The 26,861-nt window shown below is 34.4% G+C and overlaps 1 protein-coding gene across 1 annotated transcript in view; it reads left to right on the top strand.

The window, feature by feature from the left end:
• The window catches only part of LOC109827606 (zinc finger CCCH domain-containing protein 19-like), a 39,234-nt gene extending 12,609 nt beyond the window's left edge, over positions 1 to 26,625 (top strand). Inside the window, exons 4-11 of the mRNA XM_020394621.1 lie at positions 4,599 to 4,786; positions 7,527 to 8,448; positions 8,569 to 8,696; positions 22,661 to 22,720; positions 22,879 to 22,929; positions 23,053 to 23,123; positions 23,508 to 23,659; positions 23,774 to 26,625. Coding sequence (XP_020250210.1) covers positions 4,599 to 4,786; positions 7,527 to 8,448; positions 8,569 to 8,696; positions 22,661 to 22,720; positions 22,879 to 22,929; positions 23,053 to 23,123; positions 23,508 to 23,659; positions 23,774 to 26,460 — 4,259 coding nt within the window. The 3' untranslated portion in view covers positions 26,461 to 26,625. The remainder of the gene's footprint in view (positions 1 to 4,598; positions 4,787 to 7,526; positions 8,449 to 8,568; positions 8,697 to 22,660; positions 22,721 to 22,878; positions 22,930 to 23,052; positions 23,124 to 23,507; positions 23,660 to 23,773) is intronic.
• The last annotated feature ends 236 nt before the right edge of the window (positions 26,626 to 26,861 follow it).

Raw genomic sequence — 26,861 nt, 5'->3', positions numbered from 1 at the left:
AAGCTGACGCCTTCTGGCTAAGCCAAAGTTTAAGGCGTACTTGGGTTTGGAACTACTTTAGTTATTTACATTTCCTGAAATTTATCATCCTAACTGTATTCTTTTCAAATGTGAAAAAATGGAGAGGCTAACTTTTTGGGAAAATAGATGTTGGAATTGTTTGTGTACGTATGGAAGAAAGGGAACATGGCTTTTTCAATATGCATGAGCAAGCATCGAGCATTCTTTAGTGGAAAGACTGGGTGCCAATACCCCCTGATAATGATTCCTAGAGTAACTAGAGTTTGTTAAAACTCAGCTTTGCTAAATTACCTAGATTGCTTCTTTGATCCATAATGAGTAGAAGCTATTATGTCTCCCTAGTCTATGTTTGTTGTATTAGATTGCATAAATTTCACAAAACCCTTAAGTTTGGGCATTTCATTGATAATATCCTTAACCTCTAACTGTTACAAAAACCCCCTTAAGTTTTGGGGTTCTCAGAAAACCCCTTCAACGTTCAACATTTTTCAAAAGACCTCCATAAAAGTATGAAGCACAATTTTCACTATAAAAAAATATCCCCTACAAATTTTACATATCCATGTGAAAATTGTGGTTAAAGCTGTTATTTTGATTTATTTTATTTTTTTGAAAAATGTTATAAGTTGAAGTGACTTTTCTACTAACCCCAAAACTTAAGGGGGTTTTGTGACATTTTGAAAGTTAAAGGAAGCTATCTGAGGAATGTCCAAACTTAAGAGAGGTTTTCTGAAATTTTCACTTACAGATTTCTTAGAATTATTCGAATCGATCTAAGTTTTTCTTACCTACTTGTGAGCATGATAGAAGTGAAATCGAAACACCTGCTTCAAGCTAGAGAAGACAACACATGCATATAAATAATTGCAAAATGTTTATTGTTCTTTGCTTTCTGAATATCAAGTGCACTGTACTTTGTCTATACTAATATTAAGAAAATAAAAATTTTGTGGATAGGTGTAAAAACTCGGCTATTTTTGTTGGGCTTAAACGTGCAAATGTATGAAATTTGTTTCTCTAACTTGGTAATCAGGAAATGCAGATTGAATAATAATATAGTTTGTTGGGTTTAAACATGCAAATGTATGAAATTTGTTTCTCTAAGTTGGTAATCAGGAAATGAAGATTGAGTAATAGTAGTGATTAACTAAAAAAAGTTAGGATATTGTCATGAAGCTTGTACTATTTATATTATCAGAAAATGAAGATTGAATAATATTAGTGATTAACTAAAAAAGTTGGGATATTGTCATGAAGCTTGTACTATCTATATAAGTCAGCGCCTTATGTCAAGAAGATTATTGTTGGTAAAATCCTTAAAGCTTCAGGTCAATACATTGAAAAGAAAAGGTTGTAGTAATATTTCTGAATATATAATTATGTTCACAATCCAGTTAACATGAAGAAAGTACATTATCGCAAAATCATGTGCATTTATGTGTGTGTGTGCATGTGTGTGTGGAAGGCCTTGGGGGGGGGGGGATAGATGTCCTCTTGCCTATGTATCATATGTACTAAAAGTCAAAGTCCATTTTGAAGAATTCAACAAGTAATATACCCATTGATCAAATCTAAAATAAAAAAAATTGATTACCCATTTTAAATAACCTCTAACCCTGTCAATACCATCAAAACAAATTAAAACAATAAATAAAAGAGAGATTCATTTTCCCGTCATTGTAAAACACGAACAGAAAAAGAGCAAATCACATGAAAATAAAAAACAAACCCAGAAAATAAAATAAATAAATCAATAGAGTTGTTTACATTTGCAAGCAAACTCGAGGATTTAGTATAATAAAACAACAATTTTTTTAAAGTTCCGTTCTTTTCTTCCTTGTATGATCCACTAAATCTTGATGCATGCACCTTAAGCCTTCTAGAGCAAAATACTTTGTAAAATTTAAAATAACTTATACAATTTAAAATTTTAACCAAAATAGTATAAGACTTTTTTACTTATATATTTAATGTAAGAGTAAGTCAAAGGTGTAGACTATTTTTCTTTCCTATTTTCTACCTTTGCGAGTCTGTCCTACTAATAATATCCATCTTTCTAAACATTGTCCACACATAATCTATCTCTGAAAACATATCCACGAAGCAGAGAGAGAGCAAAGACTAAAATACCTTTATCCAAGCACACATTTTCAACCTAGAAAACATATGCTCATTTCTTCTCTCCTAATCCAAACCTCTCAGGCATGGTCAAATTCCCTGATTTCTAACCAAAAGAAATTGATGGGAGAATATGCTTATGGCCCTTTATATTTTCAATTTAATTTTTTTTGCTTCTACCATAGTTGCACGTCTCTTATCCTCATCATTGAGAAATAAACTTTAGTATCATTGCAGCAGTATTTATATCATAACAAAGCTTGAAAAAATGCAAACAAATTCTACTCATTGTGAGCAAAATTGAAAAATTCATAGTTTCCTTTGGCACAACACTTTCTTTCCCAATTTGAAGGCAATGTCATATGATTCAAGAGTGGCCATAACGTGCAAAACAAAGAACCGATACAATTTCAGTTGACTCAATACTTCATGTGAATTGATACACACATATAATATTAAACTCTTGAGTTTCTAACTCCCACCTATTAATATGCTGGTTTGGAGAAACTTTGAAAGATATCTTGGGAATTCAAAAGCTTTAACATACACATTCTTTGTATGTATATATATTTGTACACAACGCACTAGAACGCCCTTGTTGACGATCCTTTACTCCGACAACATATAGAGTTCCTCGAACAATGTGATATCTCACACTGTGTAAATCCTTAACGCTTCCTCTTACTAATACTTCAGAATATTCTTGTGAATTGTGTCCAATAGCAGGTATATAAGCAGTGATTTCAAAACTAGAGGTTAATTGTATTATGACAACTTTACGTAAGGCAGAGTTTGGTTTTTTTGGGTGATAATGGAAAAGAAAACAACAATAATACCTGCAATAGGAGCTAAATATGCAACAACAATCTAAGGATGCATAACCACAGGAAAACTAAGTTCCCACTCACGACCCATGTAACAAGCTACACTAAGTAAGAAGTGTAGAACAATTAGCTCATAAGGGCCACCATTGTATAACCATTCATCAATGGATGATGCTTCCCATATTGGGTAAAAATGCAAACATATAGCTGCAGAAGTAGGAATAACGACACGAGAAATAATATTTGTTTCATAAAGTAAAGACACAGAAACATGTTCATGAATTCCATCAATATCTACTGGGGAAGCAGCAATGAAGGTGATAATAAATAAAGAAGCTACGGTCAATAGGTAGGGATCATTAAAACACCGAATCATTCAATGTAAATACGGTTTTATCAAGTTACAGAAGCGACCCCACAGGCTTGTACTTTCGCGTCTCGTTAAACTTGCAGTCATGGTAAAATCTTGGTTTATTCAATTTTCAAGGACTCCCAAGCACGCTTACGAAAAAAAATTGTGCTTGGTAGTGAGGTGGCCAAACCTTAACTGCTCATCTTAATGGTCCCCACTTGAAAAATGGTCCCCTCTAACCCATGTGCAAGTAGTCCCTCTTTGAATGTATAGATGAAAATGAGTCACCTCGCTACCAAGTACCAAAAATGATCTTGGTACCAAGGATATCCATATTCCTCATATGTATGTATGCATGCTATACATACATGCATATATATGTATATCAGTATATGTGTGCATGTGTGTCACATACCTAGAAACAAAATTTCAAAAGATTTCGACGTGTTCTGAACCATATATCAAGGGGCAAAAGATTAAATAACTTTATGAAAATTCTGAAATGTTGATTTTGATGATACTTTATCCATGGATTGATGATGTTGAAATTCTTAGAAATTTTGTTTCTAAATAGTTCATTTATAGTAGATCACATCGACCAGTTCGGATTTTTAGTTTTGGGCTTCAATTTTCAAATTCGGGTTGATAGTATCCGCATGCTAGAATTTTCACAATTGGTTAGCTATCATGGCCAACCAAATTGCAAATATAACCATGTAATGAGGAAATGGGTTGCTCACTTGCAGTTGTATTTCTCCCCCTTTAGGGTCGACTGCATCACATGGAAAGAGAATTTTAGTGCAAAACTGTTGCTTTGGGGTTGGTGTTTTGAAGCTACCCAGAACAAAAGGAATTAATCTGGCTTGCAATCCATCCCAGTTGCAACAAACCCAACAGACCCTTCAGTTTCATGTCCATTAGATCATGACCTTGCTACTAACTCTTGACTATGTTCCTACAACATCTTTGTTCCATGTTTAATATTTACTACTGTTTCCCTCACCAACTAGCCTTCAAGGGTTAAGCAGGATCGTTATTTCTCTAGGTGCCTTGCCCTTGGGATTTGGCTCATTTATTTTGCATCCAGCTAAAACCAGATCACTCCTGCTCTATTCTCCAAATAACCTGAGGACATCTTTTTAACTTGAGTTGTGCTCCATAGCGTAGCAAACCTCTTTCAATAAATCTTTATTGTAAAAGGCTTAGATGATTAAAGTGATGTATGCTTTTGTTTCCTGTAGTTATTATTTGATTGCTGTATTTATGTATGTTGTGATTTTCAGGTTGGCATATTTGTAGCGAGTGCAATAAGGCCGCCCAGTATATGTGCTACACTTGTACATATTCTTTGTGCAAAGGATGCATTAAGAAAAAAGGATTTGTATGTGTTAGAGGGAAGAAGGGTTTTTGTGAACCTTGCTACGACACTGTGATGAGTTTAGAATTAAAAGGTCCCAGCAATGAGGGAAAGGTGCGACTTGTTCTGAATCTTGTTTCTGCTTTTTTCTTTCAAAGTTTATAATGATTCGACGTATGTACCATGATTTATCTCAAGGATTTTACATAAATAAGCGAGTAAAAAAATGACGACAAACACGCCTTTTAATATAAAGTGGGAGTTATTGTGGCGTTGTTCACATTTTCCTTTTTTTTCACTTGTTAGCTGTTACGTTTGGAGCTTATAGGATATACCATTTCCCCACGCTTTTTCTTACATCATTTTTATATACTAAAATTTATAAATAGTTGTTCCCGTAAGTTGCTAGTCTTAAAATGGGTAGGAGCCTAGCTAAGTCATCATTTAGGATAAACTTATTTGTTTTATATACAAAACTTCAGTATGATTTTGTTATAGCATATATTTAGCCATCTCTTTACATTTTTCTTCCACCCTCCACGCTCTCTTTTTTATCTTTTTTTTAATCTTTTGGCTTTTTTTTTCACATGTACTTGACAATGTCATTGCTTCCTATGGTTCGTTTATTATGACTTTTTGATCAAAATTATGTAGAAATTTAGATAGTTTGTTTCATTGTGACTTGTCACCTGCGTAGTTTTAGTTGGTCCGCAAAAGCTAGTACTTGAGATGTTGACAGCAATAACTGTCTTAAAGAGATATATATGGATATCTAGTCATAAATGTCTGACAGTGATATGGCGGATTTATTTTGGTGCTTGCGCCCAGGAAAACGAGAAAGATTGGTTTTCTTCAAATTATTGGCATTAGTAGGTGAGCTTCTACTTGAACACTACTAGAAATTGCACCTCTTGTTTGTCAATTTTAAAAGATCCATACTCCTGCTTTGAAGTTGGCATTTCCCTTACCTATGTATGAATTCAGGATTTTGGGGTTTTAGCGAGTAGGGCATAAATTCTAGCTAAGAGTACAGTTCAAGTCGTCTTTTCTTTTACTAGCATTTTGCAACTGGAAATCCATGATTACATCTCTTGATGTTTGATCTACCTCATTCTGTTTCAAACTAAGGACTCTTTCGATATGAATATATTTGCTATTACTAGTTGCAGTAAAATGTCAGACAAGTGTACATAGCTAATTTGATTAATTTTCTGGAGTGCGAGGACTGGACATATATTGGCAACAAGAAGAGGGTTTTTTCTTTCCTTATAAATAATCCATATATGTGTTTCATTGCCTTATATTTGTTATGGAAATGTAGATGGGGAAGAAAAACTCTAGTGTCCAGGGTATGGTTTTGCTATATTGAATATCATTCTGTTTGAATTGTGTTTTGTTACTTCAAGCATTTGTATGGGTGACATGCTTCTGTTTGTGCTTTATGCCTTCCCCCCATATGATTCACGTGCCTTTACATTGCTGAACTCTACATTGAGTTCTTGGATGAACCGTGGTATCAATGTAGTCATATAGATGACGTGCACCAATTACACTTCAGGCTTGCATTTCCCATCAGGCGTGACTTTGTGAAACACAATGATGGTAGATTTTGCTTGAAGATTTCAAATGTCCAGTCCAGGCAGGTGCTCCACCATCTTGATTTATTATCTGTACCAATTGGAGCTGGGGAAGTTCTACATTCTCTGTGCATGATTACATCACATCATGTACGTTGTTAAAGATTTGTTATGTTTCTGTAAGTCTAGTGTACTGATCGGTCAGATAATGTTGGTCAGCTGTCAATATAGTCTACAATCAAGAAAGTAAAAGCCACCGAGTTTGGTTAATGGTAGCCCCTATTCTGTTATCATTTTGTGGGGTATATATCTTGAAACGATGGTGGTGGTTTGCATCATGATTAACAAGCTACCTATTGTGTTTCATGGACCCCTCCAATCCAATGAACTCACTATGGCAATATCAAACATTAATAGGAGCACTAAGATGTAGACTGCTTTTGGTGGACCTTTTATGCGTCAATTTCCATATGCATAAATTTTAGTTATCATGCCTATTGTTCGAGAATTGGTAGTGTTAATTTTTTGGTAATTCTTTTCTTGCTATTTTATTTGGTGTTTTAAATATCGGTCGACATGTCTCGGCCGACATGTTGGATTTAGCGGCTATCCGACACGATATGCAGCTTTTTGACATATTACGTTTTCAGGTTTCATGTCGGATATATTGGGGGACATGTTAGATATGTCGGACGGATATGTCAGGGGACATGTCAGTTATGTCGGCCGATTTTTAAGTTTGAAAAATTGGCTAATTTTTTTTTAAAATTTTTGTTATGGTTATCTTATGAGGTATGAGTTTAAATTCTTGATTGTCTTAATATTACTTCCAAAGACAAAAATCGATTAGTTAAGGGAAAAGAAAAAAAAGACCGAAGTAATTTTCGTCTATCATCTTCTCTCTCTGCTTAGACATCTCATCGATCTCTTCTTCGAGCTATTCCTTTGACATCAATATCGGGTGATCTTCTCTCTTCTTAACCGCCAATATTAGAGTCCTCTTTTCTAACATCTTTCCTTCAACATCAACTCTAAGCATCTCAAGTTATTTAGTTTTTTATATGTTTAGACAATAGAATTTATTAAGTATGTTTAGATTTTATTTATGATATTTATATTACACATATGCACATCATCCGATATGGCAATCTGATATTTTTTTTCATGTCCCCGGTTATATCCCCTATTTCCTTGACATGAATTTTAGCCATCCGATATGAACCCGACATCCAACATTTAAGACCTTGATCTTATTCATAGTTTATGTTTGCATACAGGTTGCAATGGATGTTCATGAAAAAAGTAGTTTTGAGTGTTTGTTGGAGTATTACTGGTTTGATATGAAAAGAAGGCTTTCACTGACAGCAGAAGAGCTCCAAAATGCGAGAAATTCGTTGAAAGGATCTGGTTCTTATGCTCGCAAGGATGATTCTTCTTCTGATGAATTATACAATTGTAACGACGAAGGAGAGGCTAGTTCAGACAGCTCCTCAGGACGTCGCAGAGGTGGCAGTTCTGTGAGGAAGAAACTGAGAAGACGTTCTCGGGCAATTATAGCTGAGGAGGATCACCCTGTTCAACAAGTCGGTAACATAGCGGCATCCGTTTCAGAGGACACTGAATGGGCTTCAAAGGAGCTTTTAGAGTTAGTGGCACACATGAAAGGAGGTGATAGATCAGTTCTATCTCAATTTGATGTGCAGGCTCTCCTGCTTGAGTATATAAAACAAAACAACCTTCGTGATCCTCGTAGAAAAAGTCAAATAATCTGTGATACGAGGCTTGAAAATTTGTTCGGCAAAGCAAGAGTTGGACATTTTGAGATGCTCAAGCTTCTTGAATCACACTTTCTTATCAAAGATGCTTCACAGGGCGTCGCAGATGACAATGAGGAGGCAGCTCCTGATTCTGGTCAAATGGATGCTGATGTGTATGGTGATGGAACAACTAAAGGGATTTCTGATAAAAGACGAAGAAACCGGAAAAAAGTTGAGGAGAGAGAACCACAAACCAACCTTGATGATTATGCTGCTATAGATGTTCATAACATTAGCCTAATTTTCCTTCGCCGAAACTTAATGGAGGATTTGCTTGATGATGTAGATAAATTCACTGAGAAAGTAATTGGTTCTTTTGTAAGAATAAGGATTTCAAGTGCAGTGCAGAAGCAAGATATGTATCGGCTTGTGCAAGTTGTTGGTAATATTTTTGCATAAGATATTTTTCAGCTGTCCTAGTATAATTGATGGGTCAAGTCCTTAGTAGGAAAGGTAGGCAGTCATACATTTTCTCATCAGTGTTCAAATTTGCTTGATGCAGGAACATCTAAAGCCGCAGAAAAATATAAAACAGGCAGAAAGAACACAGACTTCATATTGGAAATACTAAATCTGAACAAGAAGGAGGTTATAACGATAGACACAGTCTCAAATCAGGATTTCACAGAGGTAATTTCTGCACTCAGAAATCCATCCCCCTCCCCCTTTCCCTTTTTCTGTCCTAGCAACATAACTTTTTTCTTTTTTCCCCTGGCTCATAGTCGTATCTGGGGATCTATTTATTTTTTGCCCCTCATGGGTTCATTTAATATGGGCATTACATATTAGGAATGCCAATTTCTCTTGTCTGTTTAGGCCTTTCAGTTTAAATCATTTTATCACGCATCCCATATAACTGTTCGGACTTGTTGAACCTCTATTTTGTAGTGTTGTTCTATAGACAGAATTAGGCTCAATGTTTTATGTCTATGGATACTAATTTATTTCTTCATATTCTATGATACTAAGTGGTGTGTCTTGCTGTACATTTTCTTAGTCGCTATAGTGATGATTTTATTATTGAACTGTTGGGTGCTTATTAGACAGGATTCTGAGAGAAAGTTGACAGTATTGTTGTTTGTACAACAAACCTCCTTAACTACAAATTTAAGAAGTCTTTATCTGGCTTAGTTTTTTCAGTTAAAAGTATGATTTGTGTTCTTCTATCCTTTAGTTATAAACGGCGGACCACGAAAATTTAGGATGGATTTTGCTTTGGTTTCACAACTTAGGAGGTGGGGCAGGGCCGCAGGGGGAGGGTTTCTAGTTGGAACAATTTGTGGAATAGAATAATTGTTCCAATGAGAAAACTTTAACCTGTTGAGACATGTTGATAAACTTGACGATATAGTTGTTCGTACAACAAACATCCTTAACTACAAATTTAAGAAGTCTTTATCTGGCCTAGTTTTATCAGTTAAAACTTAAAAAAGTATGATTTGTGTTCTTCTATCCTTCGGTTATAAATGGCGGACCCAAGAAAATTTGGGATGTATTTTGCTTTGGTTTAACAACTTAAGTGGTGGGGCAGGGGGAGGGTTATTGGTTGGGACAATTTGTGGATAGGATTGTTTGAATGATTAAACTTTAACCCATTGAGACATTTTGAGTGGGACAAAGCAGGATAAATTGGGATAATGGAATAACTTGAAGTTACGATTGAGATAGTTTAAATGGGGCAATTGATCATGTGGCACTTCATATATATTATAGATATAGTATAATGTAACATAATATATAACACTACAATATAATACAATATAATATTACATCGTGTTATATTTTTACGGTAATATATTAATATCATATTATAATTATCATAATATACTAACAATATGTTTAATACTATTAACTAATATAACCTATGATATATATGTTTTAATAGTTTACATTATATTATAATTAATTATGTTATACTATGCAATATTGATTACCATAACATTGTAACAAAATGTTTAAATTATTAATAAATATATTATAAAGTATTATAGAATATTATAATATATTACATTGCATGTATTATAATATATTCGATTATATTATAATATAAAATTATATGTATATTCTATTATTATATTATATTAATTTATAATTTTTATAATATAATATAGTATATTATTATATTATAATATACTGTAATATAATATAAAATTATATGCATTTTCTATTATATTGTTACAATATAATATAATATAATAGTATATTATATTAATTTGTAATTTTACAATATAATATAGTATATTATTATATTATAATGTAATATAATATAAATGATTACAAAACTATACTAGAATAAATTATATGTACTAACTATACTAATAAATTATATGTATTAACTTTTAGTATATAATAATATTTGAGTTGAGCTTGGTTACTAGTAATAGACTAATAGTTTCCAACATGTGGATACTATCAATCTAATTTTGAAACTTAGAACCCAAAAATGAAAATGCGAACCGTTGGATGTGATCTACAACATATGATCTACATAGAAACAAAATTTCAAAGGATTTCAACGTGATTTGAATCATATATCAAGAGGCAACGAATTAAGCAATTTTATGAAAATTCTGAAATGTTGAATTTGACGACATATTATGTATGGGTTAATGATATTGAAATCCTTTGAAATTTTATTTCTAGATAGTTCATGTAGTAGATCATATCCACAGTTCAAAGTATCAGTTCCGGGTTCCAAGTTTTAAAATTGGGTTGATAGTATTTGCATGTTAGATATTATTTATAATAGCCTAGCTCAACTCATAATATTTTATTAAATTATATATTTTTATTATATTATAACAGTATAATAATATTAATATACTATTATTTTCTATCATTTTATAATTTCTCATAAGGGTGACAATTTTATCGCCAAATGAGATAATTGTTGCACTAATGTTCTAGAAAACTGTTAACGACCAAATGTATTGTCCTAGTTCCGTTGCCCTAATTAATAACACCATAAATTAGCAACCCAAAAAATTATCGCTATTATCCCCCAAATTTCCTAATGAATAATTGTGGAACATTTATTTTTGGTACCTTACTTTATGGTATTATTCATTAAAATAATGAGATTGAGACTTTACTTTATGGTGTTATTCATTAAAATAATGAGATTGAGACTTTACTTTATGGTGTTATTCATTAGGACAAATGACCACTTTTCCGAAAATTATCTCATTTCCGAAAATTATCTCACTTCTATACAAATTTTTGACCCAACCTACAAAATGGCCTCATTCTTGATTTTGGAACAATCATACCCCACTGATAATTTTGGAGCATACATTTATTATATATCAAATATATGTTAATTATATTATAGTATATAATATACCTTAATTATATTATAATATTTGACAATAAATATTATTATAATACTATCTAATACAATATTATTAAATGTCATTATTAAATATTAGGTAATAACATTAATGTATTTATAATTACTATTATTCTATATATGTTAATTATATTATAATATATAATATATCTTATAATAATATTTTATCATCTAACATTATAGTTGAATTCAATAATATAATATAAATAAGATATATTATATATTCTAATATAATTAATATATATTTAATATATAGTAAATAAATTCTCCAAAATTAACCCACTTTTCCTCATAGTGAGGTATGATTGTTTCGAAGTCGAGAATGACTCGATTTTTGTAGATTGGTCAAAAAATTTGTATAGAAGTGAGATAATTTTGAGAAAAGTGGGGCAATTGTCCCAATCCCTTTGTCCTAATGAATAACATGATAAAGTGAAGTCTCAATCTCATTGTTCCAATGAATAACACCATAAAGTAAGGTTCCAAAAATAAGTGTTCCATAATTATTCATTGGAATTTTTTTTGGGGAGGGGGGGCAATGGTGATAATTTTAGGATCACTACTTTATGATGTTATTAATTGGGGCAATGGAACTAGGACAATTCCTTTTGATTGTTATTGGTTTTTTTTGGAATACTAGTATTATCTCATTTGTGATGAAATTGTCACCCTAAGTCAAAATTTAGCCCCCTTCTTTGTCATGGATCAATTGCATCACTCCTAAGGCAAATAGGATAATTTGAGAGCCTTCATAAATTAAATAACTAGTATATGTTTATTATATTATAAATATGTAATATAATGTATAATAATATAATATAGATAATATGCAATATGTTATAAAATTTAATATTATAATTTAGTATTTATATTGTAATACTTAAGATAATAACATATTAATTATATTATAAAAAATTTACTATGATCATCATTAGAACTCTATGGGGTTGATTTGTCTCCATCTAATGTTGCATCCTTCAATGTTTTACTCTATGTTACATGTGTACTTCTATTTGGTGCCGTACCCGTGTTGTACGCATATCCAACATCGAAACTTGAGTGGGTGCTCCTTGAATATTTGCATACACAAATGTTTACTCAATTATACAATACATTTTTAATTTAAAACACACGTCATATACTTCTTGACTTATATTCTACACTTCACATGCAATTCTTGAAATTTGTTGGACTTAAGTTTGGTTTGTTTCAGCCCATATCCACTTCTAGACTATTATTATAAAGGGTCTTTTGGATATGAAGTTAAAAAGCAATTTTTTTTTCTAATTTATAGATCTATCTATTTTACAAAAGAAGCATATAAATGCCATAGGAATTTTATTTCGTAGCATGTGAAACAAAAAAGTAATATTGATCTCATGTATTATTATTATTATTATATATACATGTATGTGTAGCCATGTCCCCTAGCCCAGCTTTTACAAATTTGTCGTGTCACTCACATGTATCCGTGTTTTACTTTTATTTGTGGTGCATTTGTCTTCTTAGTTTTGAATTTTCACTAATCAATATGCTTTTTACCAGCTAAATGTGGAAATTGTCAATTCAGTTGAGTTGAAATAAATTATATTGCTGTGATTAGTCACCACTTTTTTGAAAATTGTAGTCGTTCAAGGAAAATTTTAGATCTCATCTCCAAATGCCTTTATTTAGTGGATCAGATTGCGGATTTTCCTGCCTCATTGCCGGTAATAATCGAATTGATGTTGGACCCTTACAGATTGGCTTTGGAATCTGAATTTCATATGCATGGAAAAAACATGTTCACTTGTTCAACGTGCCCGCCATTTATCACAGGAGATTGTATTTGCTTGAATTACCTTCATATATTCCACAACAGGCTAGCTAAATGCATAAGCTAAGTTGGCTCGAATCTTTTAGTATTTTCCTATTTAGCATGTGAGTCTACTGTTCAGGCAGATCATTTTTCAGTCAGAATGTCACTAAGAAACTGAAAGAAGTTTCAGAAATGGAAGTAAGGAGAGAGAAAAAATGGATAAAGCACTTATATTCATTAAGAAACTGAAAGCAGCCTCAGAAGCACAAGGAAGGGGAGAAAGTACGGAAGAAAGTGATGTAGATAATGAAGAAGACTACTGAAAGGAGATAAAATAAGATACAAATTTAAACAATTGACATACCATATATCTAGGTCTGGAGCCTATAAAGAAACCAACAACACGAACCTCATTTCTCATTCCATCAATTACTTATCGCTCAAACATAAAATTTGTCCAGTTAATCTTAACGAAGGAAGCAATGGTATCTTGATGTTTCGCATCCATAAGAGTCCATGGAAGCTAATTGTTAAACTTTGTGCGCTGTCCAAACTCAAGTAACTGATATATTCCCCCAATGGCACCGAGTTCTTCTTGTTTGTGCTTTCAGTCTTGTTGGTCTTGACTTCTTGTTTTGAGATTAACTTATTTAGCTGTAGCATACTTTTTGTTGTTATGTAAAGCGGTATGATATCATTAAGAACATATTGGATTTTTGTTATCAGTCTCTAGTGTCCACCTGATAGAAGATAGAAGTTTTTCTGAGTTGGCGTGTTATGCTATACTTGTCATGACTTTGCAAGGTCACTATAGGCAATGAGTATGCATCATATCAGAACGGGTTGTACCGTTCTGATTATGTGGAGTGAGGGGGTATTGCTGTGTGTACACAAATGTGATGGTGGCAAACACTGTTTTAAAAAGCCCCCCCGTAGTTCGCCTAGACGTACACCTAGGCCTAGGCGGTACCTAGACCGCCTAACTAGCGCCTAGCGTCTAGGCGGTACTTAGACTGCTCACCTAGGTTTTGGGAGTGTTTATGAGAACATTATCTCCTTGCGTGAACTGCACCCTTTAGGCTTTGATCGTGATTTTCTGTGTTGCAACCTCCACGTCCTTCAACCTCCTTCAAACTCCTTTAACCACCAAATTTGAACACTTCCACTATTTCCTCCAACCTTCAGCAAAACCTCCTCGACCATCACTTAAATGAAGAAATAAATCTGCCGAGACACCAGTCCGACACCTAAGCTTTCTATAGCATTAACATTTACTATCAATTATTGTAATTAAAAAATAAAAAATAAAACCTCCTAGGCTCTAGGCGATAGGTCCAACGCCCAGGCCTCTTAGCATTTTCTATAACCTTGTTAGTTTGGCTATTTAGTATTTAAGGATGCATCGTTTATTGTGGATCTAAGATTGTTGTTTTTTTTTTACAAATTTATATGAATTTAATACATATAATTATCAATTATTATAATTAAATAATTTAAAAAATAGCCAAACGTCTAGACGTACGCCTAGGCGTCTAGGTGCTAAGCGCCGGCTCAAACGTCTAGTCCGTCTAGCGCCTTCTGTAACATTGGTAGCAAAAATAATTAACAAAGAGTTGGTTCTCACGGAAAGCATGAGTTAGTAGCGCGTTATCGAATATAAAATTATTAAATTATTCTAAAAAAATCTTTTAAGGATCCCAAGCTGTCTACCTTTATCTCTTGTTATTAAAAAAACATGAAAATAAGCCATAAACAACAAAGACTTGTGATTGGGTGGCTTAATTGCACTTAAATATCTTATAGTTTCCCCTACTTTGCACTTGTATATCCTAACTTATTTTTAGCAGCATTTATATATCCTAAACTTTTTAGAAATTTCACTTATGTATCTATACTTTTTTTGGTAGTACTTTTGTATCCTAAAATTTTTTAAACTTGCACTTAATATCTTTTAGTTTTTAAAACTTGCACTTATATACCCTATGTCATGCAAACTTAAGGGCATTTAAGTGCAAGTTTTAAAAATTTAGGGCTTTTAAAAATCTTTAGGGTATATAAGTACTACAAAAAAAGTATATAGATACATAAGTGCAAGTTTTAAAAACTTTAGGGATTTTAAGTGCAAGTTTAAAAACTTTAGGGTATATAAGTGCTGCCAAGAACAAGGGAGGGTATATAAGTGTAAGTCTTAAAAGCTTTTAGATACGTAAGTGCTGTAAAAAACAAGTGAGGGTATATAAGTGCAAACTAGGGAAAACTATATGGTATTTAAGTGCAATAAAGTCTTGAGAAGTATTTATTGTACTACTAAACTGAAATCCTAACTAACATAATAATTTTTCTTAACTATCTTCATGATTCTTCATGAACATTCATTAGTATTTATCTCTAACTAAAATTGAAAATTTTATCTCAGGACACATGATAGAAACTTTACAGATATAGTATGGATTTTTAAGATCTAGCATGAACTTTCCTGTATCTTTATCAATTGATCTATTTCTTATATCTTCATGAACATTGACAGAATAACTTCTTTCCAATTAAAACTCAAAATTTTATTTACCAACGCATGGTAGAGAAACTGAACTGGAATATAGCAGATTTCCTTTTACCTTCATGAACATTCACAGGTAATTTTATCTATTAATGCATGGCAGAAAAATTGGAAGGCATAACATCAATTTTTAAGGTCTAGTATAAAATTACATGCATCTTCATCAATCAAATGATACAACAATTTTTTTTTGACACAATTGGACTTCATATACCTTGATCAATTAAAATATGAAATGAAATAAACTCATGGAATACATAGTATCAGCCATATCACTAATACGAAATCAAGAAATTTGGCTGGTACTCAAGAGCTAATCTAGTATACAAAAAAGATTCGAAATAGTCTTTTTTAAGGAAAAGATTCAAAATAGCCTTATATGCTTCCATCTTCAAAGCTTTGAAAAGCAAACCATCTAGCTTTATATGAGCGTAAAGATGCTAATTTTACACGTAGGATCTTCAGAACTATCAAGATATTGAGCTTGAATGGTAACGTCTTGGTCTGTACAAAGATAAACTTATATTAGTATATGAAAAATAAGTCACAAAATGAGATTTAGAGCTCAAATTGTCACATACCTTGATCATTATCAAAGGTTAACTTGAAAGGGTACTGCTTGTTTTCTATGCGGAAAATTGAAATGCTAAGGGCCTGTTTGGATTTGTAGGGGGTGAAGGGAAGTTAAGGGAAACTGAGAGAAGGGAAGGGAAGGGAAGGGAAGGGAAGGGAGTTCCCTTCCCCGTGGTTACACCCCAATTTGGGGGTAACAAATTTTATAGTATTAGGGGGTGAACCAAGGGGAACTAGGGTGAATTAACTTCACCTCCTAAGTGTTCCTAAACAAGGTGAATGGTTCCTCTAACTTTCCTTCACCCTCATTCCCCTCAATCCAAACAAGCCCAAAGACAATAACATAATCACTGTTGGTGGGAACTAGTGAATAATAATCAATCAATAGTATACAAAATCCACATGAAAATTACTCTTAACATGTATGTATTTAATATTTATGTAAGATGTTTCAACTACCAATAACATTGTGGCATAAAATTTGAGATGGAATAAATCTAAATAAGGAATGAACAAACCTGACAGTGTATGGTAGATTGTAAAGGACAAGTGCATCGAATAGCTTCTTCAGAATAATCAAGAGCTTCTCTAGGCTTATCCCGAGTAGATGAGCTTTTGAGTTGATCTATTTTCTTACAACAAATTAGATATAATCGTTTAGCTATGTATAATAGAAGAGGATATAAATAACGCATTATATACCTCTATCACATTTTCTTTCTATTCAACAATTGTGAACAAACAGTTGCATTTATTGAGGTAGTGCTCTTCTGAAATCTTCTTTTTCTTCTCCTCTCAAGTGCACATTTTAGCCTACGATTTGCTATAAGTCCTTTAGGCTTTAATGCAATGCCTCTTACAATAATTCATTATGTTGATCCATCCCCCCATTCAGATGATGTAATGCCCGCTCGCATAAATGGACGAATGTTGACATCTTCATTTAGTGTTGTATCACGAATCATTTTCTCCACCATGAGAGTCACTTTATTAAGCAAACTATCAAAAAACTGCATTGTATTTGTGGAAGAAGCACTTTTCATGACAACTTTTATTGCCTTGTGACACAAGTTACTATATCTTAATAACAAATGTTTTCACTATCAGAAGTAATAACTTTTCTATATTTATCTTCCATCACTCCATCCTTAGCAAATTTGGTCCATCGCTTTAACATATATTGATGTGGGATATGAAATATATTGTTAAGGTTAAGAACCTTCAAAGCGTGCAAACATAGATACCCTATGGATTCAAAATTTTGACAACTACATTTTATAGTCATATCCAATTGATTAAGTTTAACCAATCCATGACGAGGAATTTCGGCTTGAAACTCTATAAGTGATCATCGCTCCATTTGAAGTTATAAATTCACATTTGCAAGTAAGGTGACCCTTGAATTCTTCTTCATAGTTCTTGTACATGTTCCTTGTATATGACTCTGTTGTTTGTTGCTACATAGGCACATTAGCGAATACAACCAACTTAGACTGTTTTGACTCAAAATCTTCATATAGTTCCTTCTCCCAAAATCGACACAATGCCCTTTCATATTGCTTGATAAATTTTGTAAGTGTCAAACTCCTTTTAAAAAACATCTTGAAGTGCTTGTTCATAATTTCACTTCTTCGTGTTGTTGTCATTGTAGCACAAAATGAGCTCCGATGATACCTCAAAGCCCATCTTTCTAGAAGTTCAAATCAAAGTTTTAAATGTCAGAGTTAGGTTCACATCGGACCGCTAAAATTCATGTCGGATAGCGAAAATCAGGGATATATCAAGTGATATGAAAAATATATCAGATTATCATATCAGATGATGTGCATATGTGTAATATAATATCATAGATTAAATCTATGAATACTTAATAAATTCTATTGTCTAAGTATATAAAAAGTAAATAATTTATGATGCTTAAGGTTGATGTTGAAGGAAAGAAGAGAGAAAAAGAGAAGCCCGATATTGATAATTAAGGAGAGAGAAGATCGCTCGATATTGATGTCAGAAAAACAGTTTGGAGAATAGACCGATGAGATGTTGAATGAGATAAGAGGAGTGACGGACTGCGGTCTTTTTTTTCTTTAACTGATCGGGTTTCATCTTTAAAAGCAATATTAATTCAATCAGTAATTTATATCCAAACCTGATTAGATAAACATAACAAAAAAATCACTTAGTTTTTAAGATTGAAAAATTGGTATAGTCCACGTCTTCTGATATATCCAGTTGATATATTTGACATATCCCTCGATATATCCGACATAAACCCTGAAAACGTAATACACAATGAAAAGCTATGTATCGTGTTGGTTGGCCTCTAAATCCGTCATGTCGGTCGACATGTCCGACATGATGGTCGACATTTAAAACACTAGTTCAAATAAATTTTCTAATCATTTATTTTCTGTAAGACTATTTTTTATTCATACTTCTCCATCGAGAAAGAAATTTCTGTTTGGATCCGCCTTTGTACATGCATCCTTTAAATTCATTGAAAAACTTTGTATCGTGTTGGGTGGCCTCTAAATCCGTCATGTCGGTCGACATGTCTGACATGATGGTCGACATTTAAAATACTAGTTCAAATAAAATTTCTAACCATTTATTTTCTGTAAGACTATTTTTCATTCATACTTCTCCATTGAGAAAGAAAGTTTTTTTCGGATCCGCCTTTGTACAGGCATCCTTTAAATTCTTTCATGAATCTCAGCTTCGAGTTATACACATGAGAAAGAATACTTAATAAATTCTATTGTCTAAATATATAAAAAGTAAATAATTTATGATGCTTAGGGTTGATGTTGAAGGCAAGAAGTGAGAAAAGAGAAGCCTGATGTTGGTAATTAAGGAGAGAGAAGATCACCCAATATTGATGTTAAAAAACAGCTCGGAGAATAGACCGATGAGATGTTGAATGAGATAAGAGGAGTGATGGATTTCGGTCTTTTTTTCCTTTAACTGATCGGGTTTTATCTTTAAAAGCAATATTAATTCAATCAGGAATTTAAACCTAAATCTGATTAGATAAATATAACAAAAGTTTTTCAGACTAAAAAATAGCTGACATGGCCGACATGTCCCCTGATATATTCGACATGTCCCCTGATATATTCGAAATGTCCCTCGATATATCCGACATGAACCCTGAAAACGCAATACACAATGAAAATCTCTGTGTCGTGTCGGTTGGCCCCTAAATCTGCCATGTTGACCGACATGTCCGACATAATGATCAACATTTAAAACATTGGTTCAAATAAATTTTCTAACCATTTATTATCTATAAGACTATTTTTCAATCATACTTCTCCATTGAGAAAAATATTTCTGTTTGGATCCGCCTTCGTACATACATCCTTTAATTTCTTTCTTGAATCTTTGGTTCGAGTTATGCACATGAGAAGCATTCTTTGCAACATTTACAAAAAATATGCCATAAACAAAGACAGTGACATGTATTTGGTAATTCTATCTCAATTGCTGCTTTCATTGCGGAAGATTGATCTGTAAATATGATTTTTGGTTGTTGACCGGACATTCCAATCTTGAATGTATTAAATAGCCATACAAATGAAGGGATTGTTTCATCAAAGAGGAGCGCGACACCAAACTGCAAACACGAAGGTTTTTTGTGATGATTTATGCCAATGAATGGAGCAAAAGGCATACCATATTTCGTTGGAAGTAGTGTCAAAAGAAGCATCACCACCAAGTATTTGTAGTCAATGATTGAACGTGTATCAGCCAAAATATATTTGTGAGTTGCTCCTTATCATGCACTTGTACAACATAAAAGAATGCAGGATCATCTGATTGCTTAGCGTAAGAAAGTTTAAAAGAACTTGTGCATCTCCCTTAGCAAAATCTCCCATTCGTAGAGTCCGCTAGTGATTATGTTGATATATTGAAAGAATTCCAACATTTTTGATGCCTTGAGATTCTTCTATAAAATAGTCATACACTTGAGTATGTCTTAGACCAGCATTATTCGTTCACTCAATTAATTCACGTCGTGCGGGCAAAATTTTTCTTTGTGATCTAAGCATGTGAGCCTTATCCGGACTTGCTAGTGGATGATTATGATCAAGAACAACCTTACTTACAAACCATGTCCCATCATGATTGACTCTAAATGCAATTTGTGCCAAACAATTTGTTGCCAAACAATTTGTTCTTTCGATTGCATATGGTTGCTCTGTTACGTAAGTAGGATGGTCTTTACGTAGGCCTTCTTTACTACAAACTAAAAGATGATTACGAATTGTTCCATCACTTCTTTTAGCTAAGCTTCCGTTTCTAACACTAAAACCCTTTCCCTTTACATATGAATTATAAAATTCATAAGATTCATTTTCTGAGTAGAGTTTCATACCAACTTTTGGTTGTGCCTTTGAAATATCACTTTTCATCAAAAACTCAGCCACTGATTCATTCACAATATCAGATGATATATTTTCATTCAAATTGAAGCTACCATTTTTCTTCAAAAGTTTAAGATCACAAGGTATGTTATGTTGATCGTGAACTTCAAACTTATCATGGCTACTGCTTGAACCCATATTTTTAGCATTCCTGAAAATACAACTATTAAGCTACACACACTTTTTTATTAAAGTAATTTACTTAAAAATAATCTCCAATTAGGTAATTATTTTTACAATAATATTCAAGACAAATTAGATGATATATACAATATTTTGATTAAAGTTGTGGAAGAGAAAAAAAAACCGTGACAAATAATTAAGCAAAAATTAGAAGATCTCTAGAATCTTACCAAGCAAGAATTGGAAGCAACAACAGATTTGTCATTCTTAATCGGCACGGTGGTTTTCTCAGGACGAATTTGGATCGCGCATCATTCAACTCCAATTTTAGCTTCTTTTTGGGATTTTTAGGGATTTTCTAAATATGTTAATATTTTTTGTTGAATAACAGGAGATAAGGTAGACGACATTTGGGTCCTTAAAAAGTTTTTTTTAAATATTTAAATATTTTTTTTGTTGGATAATGCATTGCTAACTGATGCTTTCCGTGAGAACCAACTCTCCGTTAATTATTTTTGCTAACAGCACATTTGTGTACGCGTGGCAAAATCTGCTTGCTCCGCATAATCAGAACGGTAGAACCAGTTTTGATACGATGCGTACTCGTAGGCGACAACCTACAACAAAGCTGACTTGTTCCCATATTGTAACTTGTCTCTCTTAAATAAATGACTGTGTAGTAGTAAGTTAATGGGATGGGGCACATGTATGGAGGCCTTATAGATTCCCATTTACCATTTGTGCATATATAGACATGCATTGTATGAAAACTTGTGTGTGTTTATGTGATCTTGCATTGAAAACTTGTCCTCATATGAAGATTATGAGAACCTCATTGTGGGCCATCCTTCATGGGATCTTCGCCATTCATATGATCTACATGACCGCCAAAATAGTGAGGAAATGAGAGGTCAAGAATCAAGTTTTAGGAACGTTCAAATTGGCTACTTTTATGAACTATTTGCAGCCAAATCCTTCTTATTTAATAAACAATCATATGTTAAGCTAATCAACATCATATAAAATGTTTAAACACCAAAATCAAGTTTTTTAGAGTTCTTTTGCATACGTGTCATTAGGGAACAAAAAGAAAAACACGAATAACTTGTTGGTAATTTGGCGATGTACAATATCTGAGACTTAAAGGAAAAATGGGGGTTAAATGTTTTGATGAAGATAAAAAGTTATGGAAATTTTCTACGTTCCAAAGTGTAGAACTAAGAAAATTATTCACTAGTTCCCTGTGTTTTGTTCCACTTAGCTGGTTATCCTGTATACATCATTTCAATGGGTTTCTGACGGAGGTTGAAGTTTGGGTGGACACTTGTATGATAAATCATGTTAGGTTCTAGCAAGTTTCACTATAACTTGTCTATGAAGTAGAGAAGGTGGGAGTTCTCTTCCTTTATTTCACAGTCTAATTCATTGCTTTCACTACTTATTTCATCGACTTATACTGTAAAGTTACAGACTGGAACTAGCGTGATGTGCAATGTTGTGTTGTGATAATGACTAATTCATTGATTTCGCTACTTATTTTCATCGACTTATATTGTAAAGTTACAAACTGGAACTAGTGATGCATATCTATTTCTTGTCCTCCAGAAAATGTTGTTGTGGATAATGACAACATTTATTATCTTGGTTTATTCTTAAAATTTTAATTTGTTAAGTGAGTTGGAAATTGCCAACACTTGTGTTACAATATTCTCGTTATTATGAAATCTACTTTGTACTGATTGATGGATCTTTTTTCTTATGGATTTACAGGAAGAGTGCAAGCGCTTAAGACAAAGCATAAAATGTGGATTAATAAATCGACTCACTGTGGTAATACTTTTATATTTCAAATTGTAAACTTAGATGGTCAAATCTTCCTTGTTGTATAACACCAAGAGTTTTTATTTCGTTTAAATATTTGAATTTTATTTATTTTTTACTTTTTTGTGTTTGTATAATTGTAAAACCTTCCTTTTCCGTGTCTTTAGGGAGATATCCAAGAAAAAGCCATGGTCCTTCAAGCTGTGAGAGTCAATGATGTAAGTACCCTCCAACTTTTATAGCAAAGTTTGGCCGATTTCAAATCATGTTTTTTTATTCTATACCTGTCTTCAAAGACGGATCCTTTTCTTTTTTATAATCTAACTTTGTGCTTTTTTCAGTGGTTGGAAAGTGAGAAGCAAAGGATTGGTCATCTACGTGATCGTGCGAGTGAAACTGGCCGTAGAAAGGAATATCCTCAGTCAGATTCTGTTGTTATTTTGATTGAGCTTTTCGTTATGTTACTTGTTGCTATCGCTATTGTTACTAATATTTGTTTATCTTACACATTATCTGGTAATCAAGATATACCTAGGGGCATTAGTCAGTCATAAATTTCAAGTAAGAATTTGGGATAATTGTTGAACGAGATAATTTCTTTGAAAGCGTGACAGGACACTAACTGGAGGGTTCTGTTTCTACAGTCTTGACCTTGTAATCTTTCTCTTAAACTGTCTAATCAGTATCGACACTAGGTCAGAAAAATAGTTAGATATCAAATTCTGCTTTACTTCTCATAAATGAAATGTGTATCTTAGCAGAAGCAAATGATTTGGTTTCCTTAACCCTGTTTCACGCTTAGAGAATGTGTAGAAAAGCTTCAGCTTCTGAACTCGACAGAAGAACGTAATCGGAGATTAAATGAAGTTCCAAAAATACATTCGGACCCTAAAATGGATCCTGACCATGAGTCTGCTGATGAAGAAGAATCTGATGATAAAAAGCAAGGTAGTTTGCCTTCTGAATTCTCATTAGACATCCTTTTTTTGCATCATTTATTTACTTCTCCTATGGTAAGCTATAAGTTTTTACTTATGCTATTGATTTCTTGTGTTAATGCAGATGTCTTCAGTAGACCAAGGGATTCACATTTTAGAAAGGGAAAAGATTTACTCTCTCCAGGAAGGGGAGGTGCTGCTTCAAGTAACTGGAATGGTGGCCGAAAAGGTTCAAGTGTTGTGTGGGATTCAAGCAGAAACGAAAGGGTGGAAGGTGCACAAGACAAAACAGAAGCACAAGAAAAAGTTGTTCTCCGAGCCAGCAACTGGGAAGCTGGTACAGATGCAAATGGTTTGGAGGCTGCTGTTTGGAATAACAATCAATCTGAAATTGGTCCTGGACTATCACATGGCGTTACACCTGAAACTACATCAGAAGCTCCATTATCTGAGGATACCAACGAGACAGAGAAAATATGGAACTACAAAGATCCTGCAGGAAAAATCCAGGGGCCATTTTCCATGGTTCAGTTAAGAAAATGGAATACTACTGGTTATTTCCCAGTTGATATGAAGATATGGAGAGCATCTGAAAATGAAGAAGATTCTGTATTGTTAACTGATGCATTGAGTGGGAGGTTCGATAAAGATCTACCACAGTGGGAGCCTCCACAAAGTAACTATTGTCAGCCTACAACAGTTGTAGCTGACCAGAGCAGTAGTGGAAGAGAAAATAGTCATTTAACTTCAGTGGGTAACAGCCCAAACCAAAGCATCTGGACTAACATTGTTGACAAAGAGCGCCTGAATGTTGACGGGTTGGCCTCGCAGTCAGTGATTGGGTTAGTACACAGAATAGAAGCGGCCAATCCAAGGGAGGTAAGTAGGATGTCCCTGAGGGGCTGGGACTCATCTATGGATCCTAATGCTTTGCCTGGACAATCCCAAGTTCACAACGATCTCAGACCAATCTCTCCCTTTTATGGCACACCCCATGGACCAGCATCATATCAGGGCACTGGAGTTCAGGAAATTGGGAATGCTGGGGGATGGAATCCAAACAATCCTGTGGTGACACAGCCTACTGGACACGGATATGGTCAACAGCATTCTAATTGGGGCCCATCAAACCGGCCTTCTTCTACAAATCAGTGGGGAAATGGTTCATCAACTCTTCCAATCCCGACGCAGCCAAATGGAGGAATCTGGACTCCACAGGGCACCATTAACATGGCTGCATCCCCTACTACTCCTGGGGTTCAAATGATTGGCACTGGCTGGGGATTACCTCCACCATCAATTCCGAGTGTTCATCCCATGGGCAGTGGCTGGGGGGCAACAACAATACCTTCTGCAGTGACTCCTTTTCAACCCATGAGCATTGGCTGGGGAAATACACCACCGACTGGAATAAATGGTGGTTGGCACACACACTCTACTTCTATGCCTAATGTGGAAAATCAAATGAGTGGATCTAATGCTGCTCATATTCAACGAAATTCAGTTGATGTCCCAGGTGGTGGCTGGGGTTCAAATTCTTCTCTTACGCTAAATGTAACCAATCAAATTATTGGGTTCACTGCTCCTCATGTTCAACGGAATCAGCAGTCTGATGCTTCACATGTTATGCAAGCCCCTTCAGCTGTCTTCCCCGTAAAGGGTGTTATTTCTCCTAGTAATCCAGCAGTCTTGGGCTCCTCTTCTAGCGAACAAAGTCGTGTTGTCGGCAAGAGCCAGTGTTTTGAGAGTGATTGCCCAAGTCCAACTCCAAGTAATGAGAGGCAGGGGCTCCCTGTAGCACAGCTTGATGAAGTTGATAATGGGAAGAGGTGGTCTGAAGCTAGAGCATTGGGGATGTCGGATATATCTAGTGGCTTACAGTCTGATGCAATGAAGTCGAGGCCTAGCAGTTTGATCAAGGAATGTGATCCGCTGGACAATATGTCTCCTATAAGAGAGACAGAGTCAAAGCCCACCGGTTGTGTCGAGAATCAAGATCTTGATGGTGAGATCCACAGTCCTACACCTTCAAGGGATGGATGGGAACAGAGTCAGGCCCTGAAACCCGAACCTATCATGCAGAAACCTGAGCATGTAGTAACTGGTGATTTGGAAGATGATGCAAGAAGAGGTTCTATGTGGTCTTTGCCATCTCCAACTCCGGCATCACAACCAAACTGGGGTATAGCTGCACAAGATGCGAATTTTGGTATCAGATCGACAGCAGAAAATCTGAAAACAGGCTGGGGAACCTTGGCCCAGGTGGCTGGAAATATGAATCACGAAGTTCTAGAAGATGCAAATGCTAATCCAAATTGTGGTTGGGGATCATGGCAGGAAACTATTATGACCGCTAACCCTGATGGAGAAAACGGACAGAATTCTGGTTGGGGAACAGCAAACCAGGGTTCTGGTTGGGGCACTGAACAAGACCAGGGCAAACAATGGCACAGAGGTGGGCATGGAAGAGAGTCGAGGTATGAATCAAGGCATGGAAGCTATTCAAGGCACGGGTGTGACTCAAGACATGATTCCAGATATGGTGGTGATTTGAGACATGGTTCCAGATCTGGAGGGGAATCGAAGTATGATTTGAATTATGAGGGTGATTCAAGGTATGGTTCGAGGTACGGTGGTGATTCAAGGCACGGTGGTGGCAGAAGCCACAAGGGTGATAGGATGCATCATGAACGTGGAGGTAGGTCCCGAACCCCTCCGAGAGGAGGGGAAGGCCAAGGTCAAGGGATTTGCAAATTCCATGAGAGTGGTTACTGCAAGAAGGGAGCATCATGTAATTATGTGCATACATGAGTTTACTTCAATTTTGTTTTTTCATATGCCTGTATAATGTGTCATATACCATTCTCACCCATCGAAGTAGTAGGAACTTCTTTACAGTGTTATATAGAAGATGGTTCAATTTCTTGGAACGCGCGTCCTAGATTATTGTGGTTAAGCTGGATTTTTTTTTCTTTTTATTTTTTTTTGTTCGGGTAAACTTTGTTGATGATGTGGCATCAGTTGAAGTTCTTTCGAGCTCTATCTTCAGAAAATCAGAATCTTCTGGGTTGGGAATTTCTGATTACTATTTGAGCAAGAGTTTCTGATCTACAGAAAATCGAAGACTAGAGAACTCTAGTCCTTCTCTGTCAAGTGGTGAGAGTCAGGGATCCATGGGGCAATAAGTTTTAATAAATAATGCTTGCGCTGTA

This window comes from Asparagus officinalis, unplaced genomic scaffold, assembly GCF_001876935.1.
Source record: "Asparagus officinalis unplaced genomic scaffold, Aspof.V1 AsparagusV1_Un319, whole genome shotgun sequence".
Taxonomy (NCBI): domain Eukaryota; kingdom Viridiplantae; phylum Streptophyta; class Magnoliopsida; order Asparagales; family Asparagaceae; genus Asparagus; species Asparagus officinalis.
The sequence above is the reverse complement of the archived record's forward strand: the minus strand, read 5'-3'. Positions and strand labels throughout refer to the sequence as shown.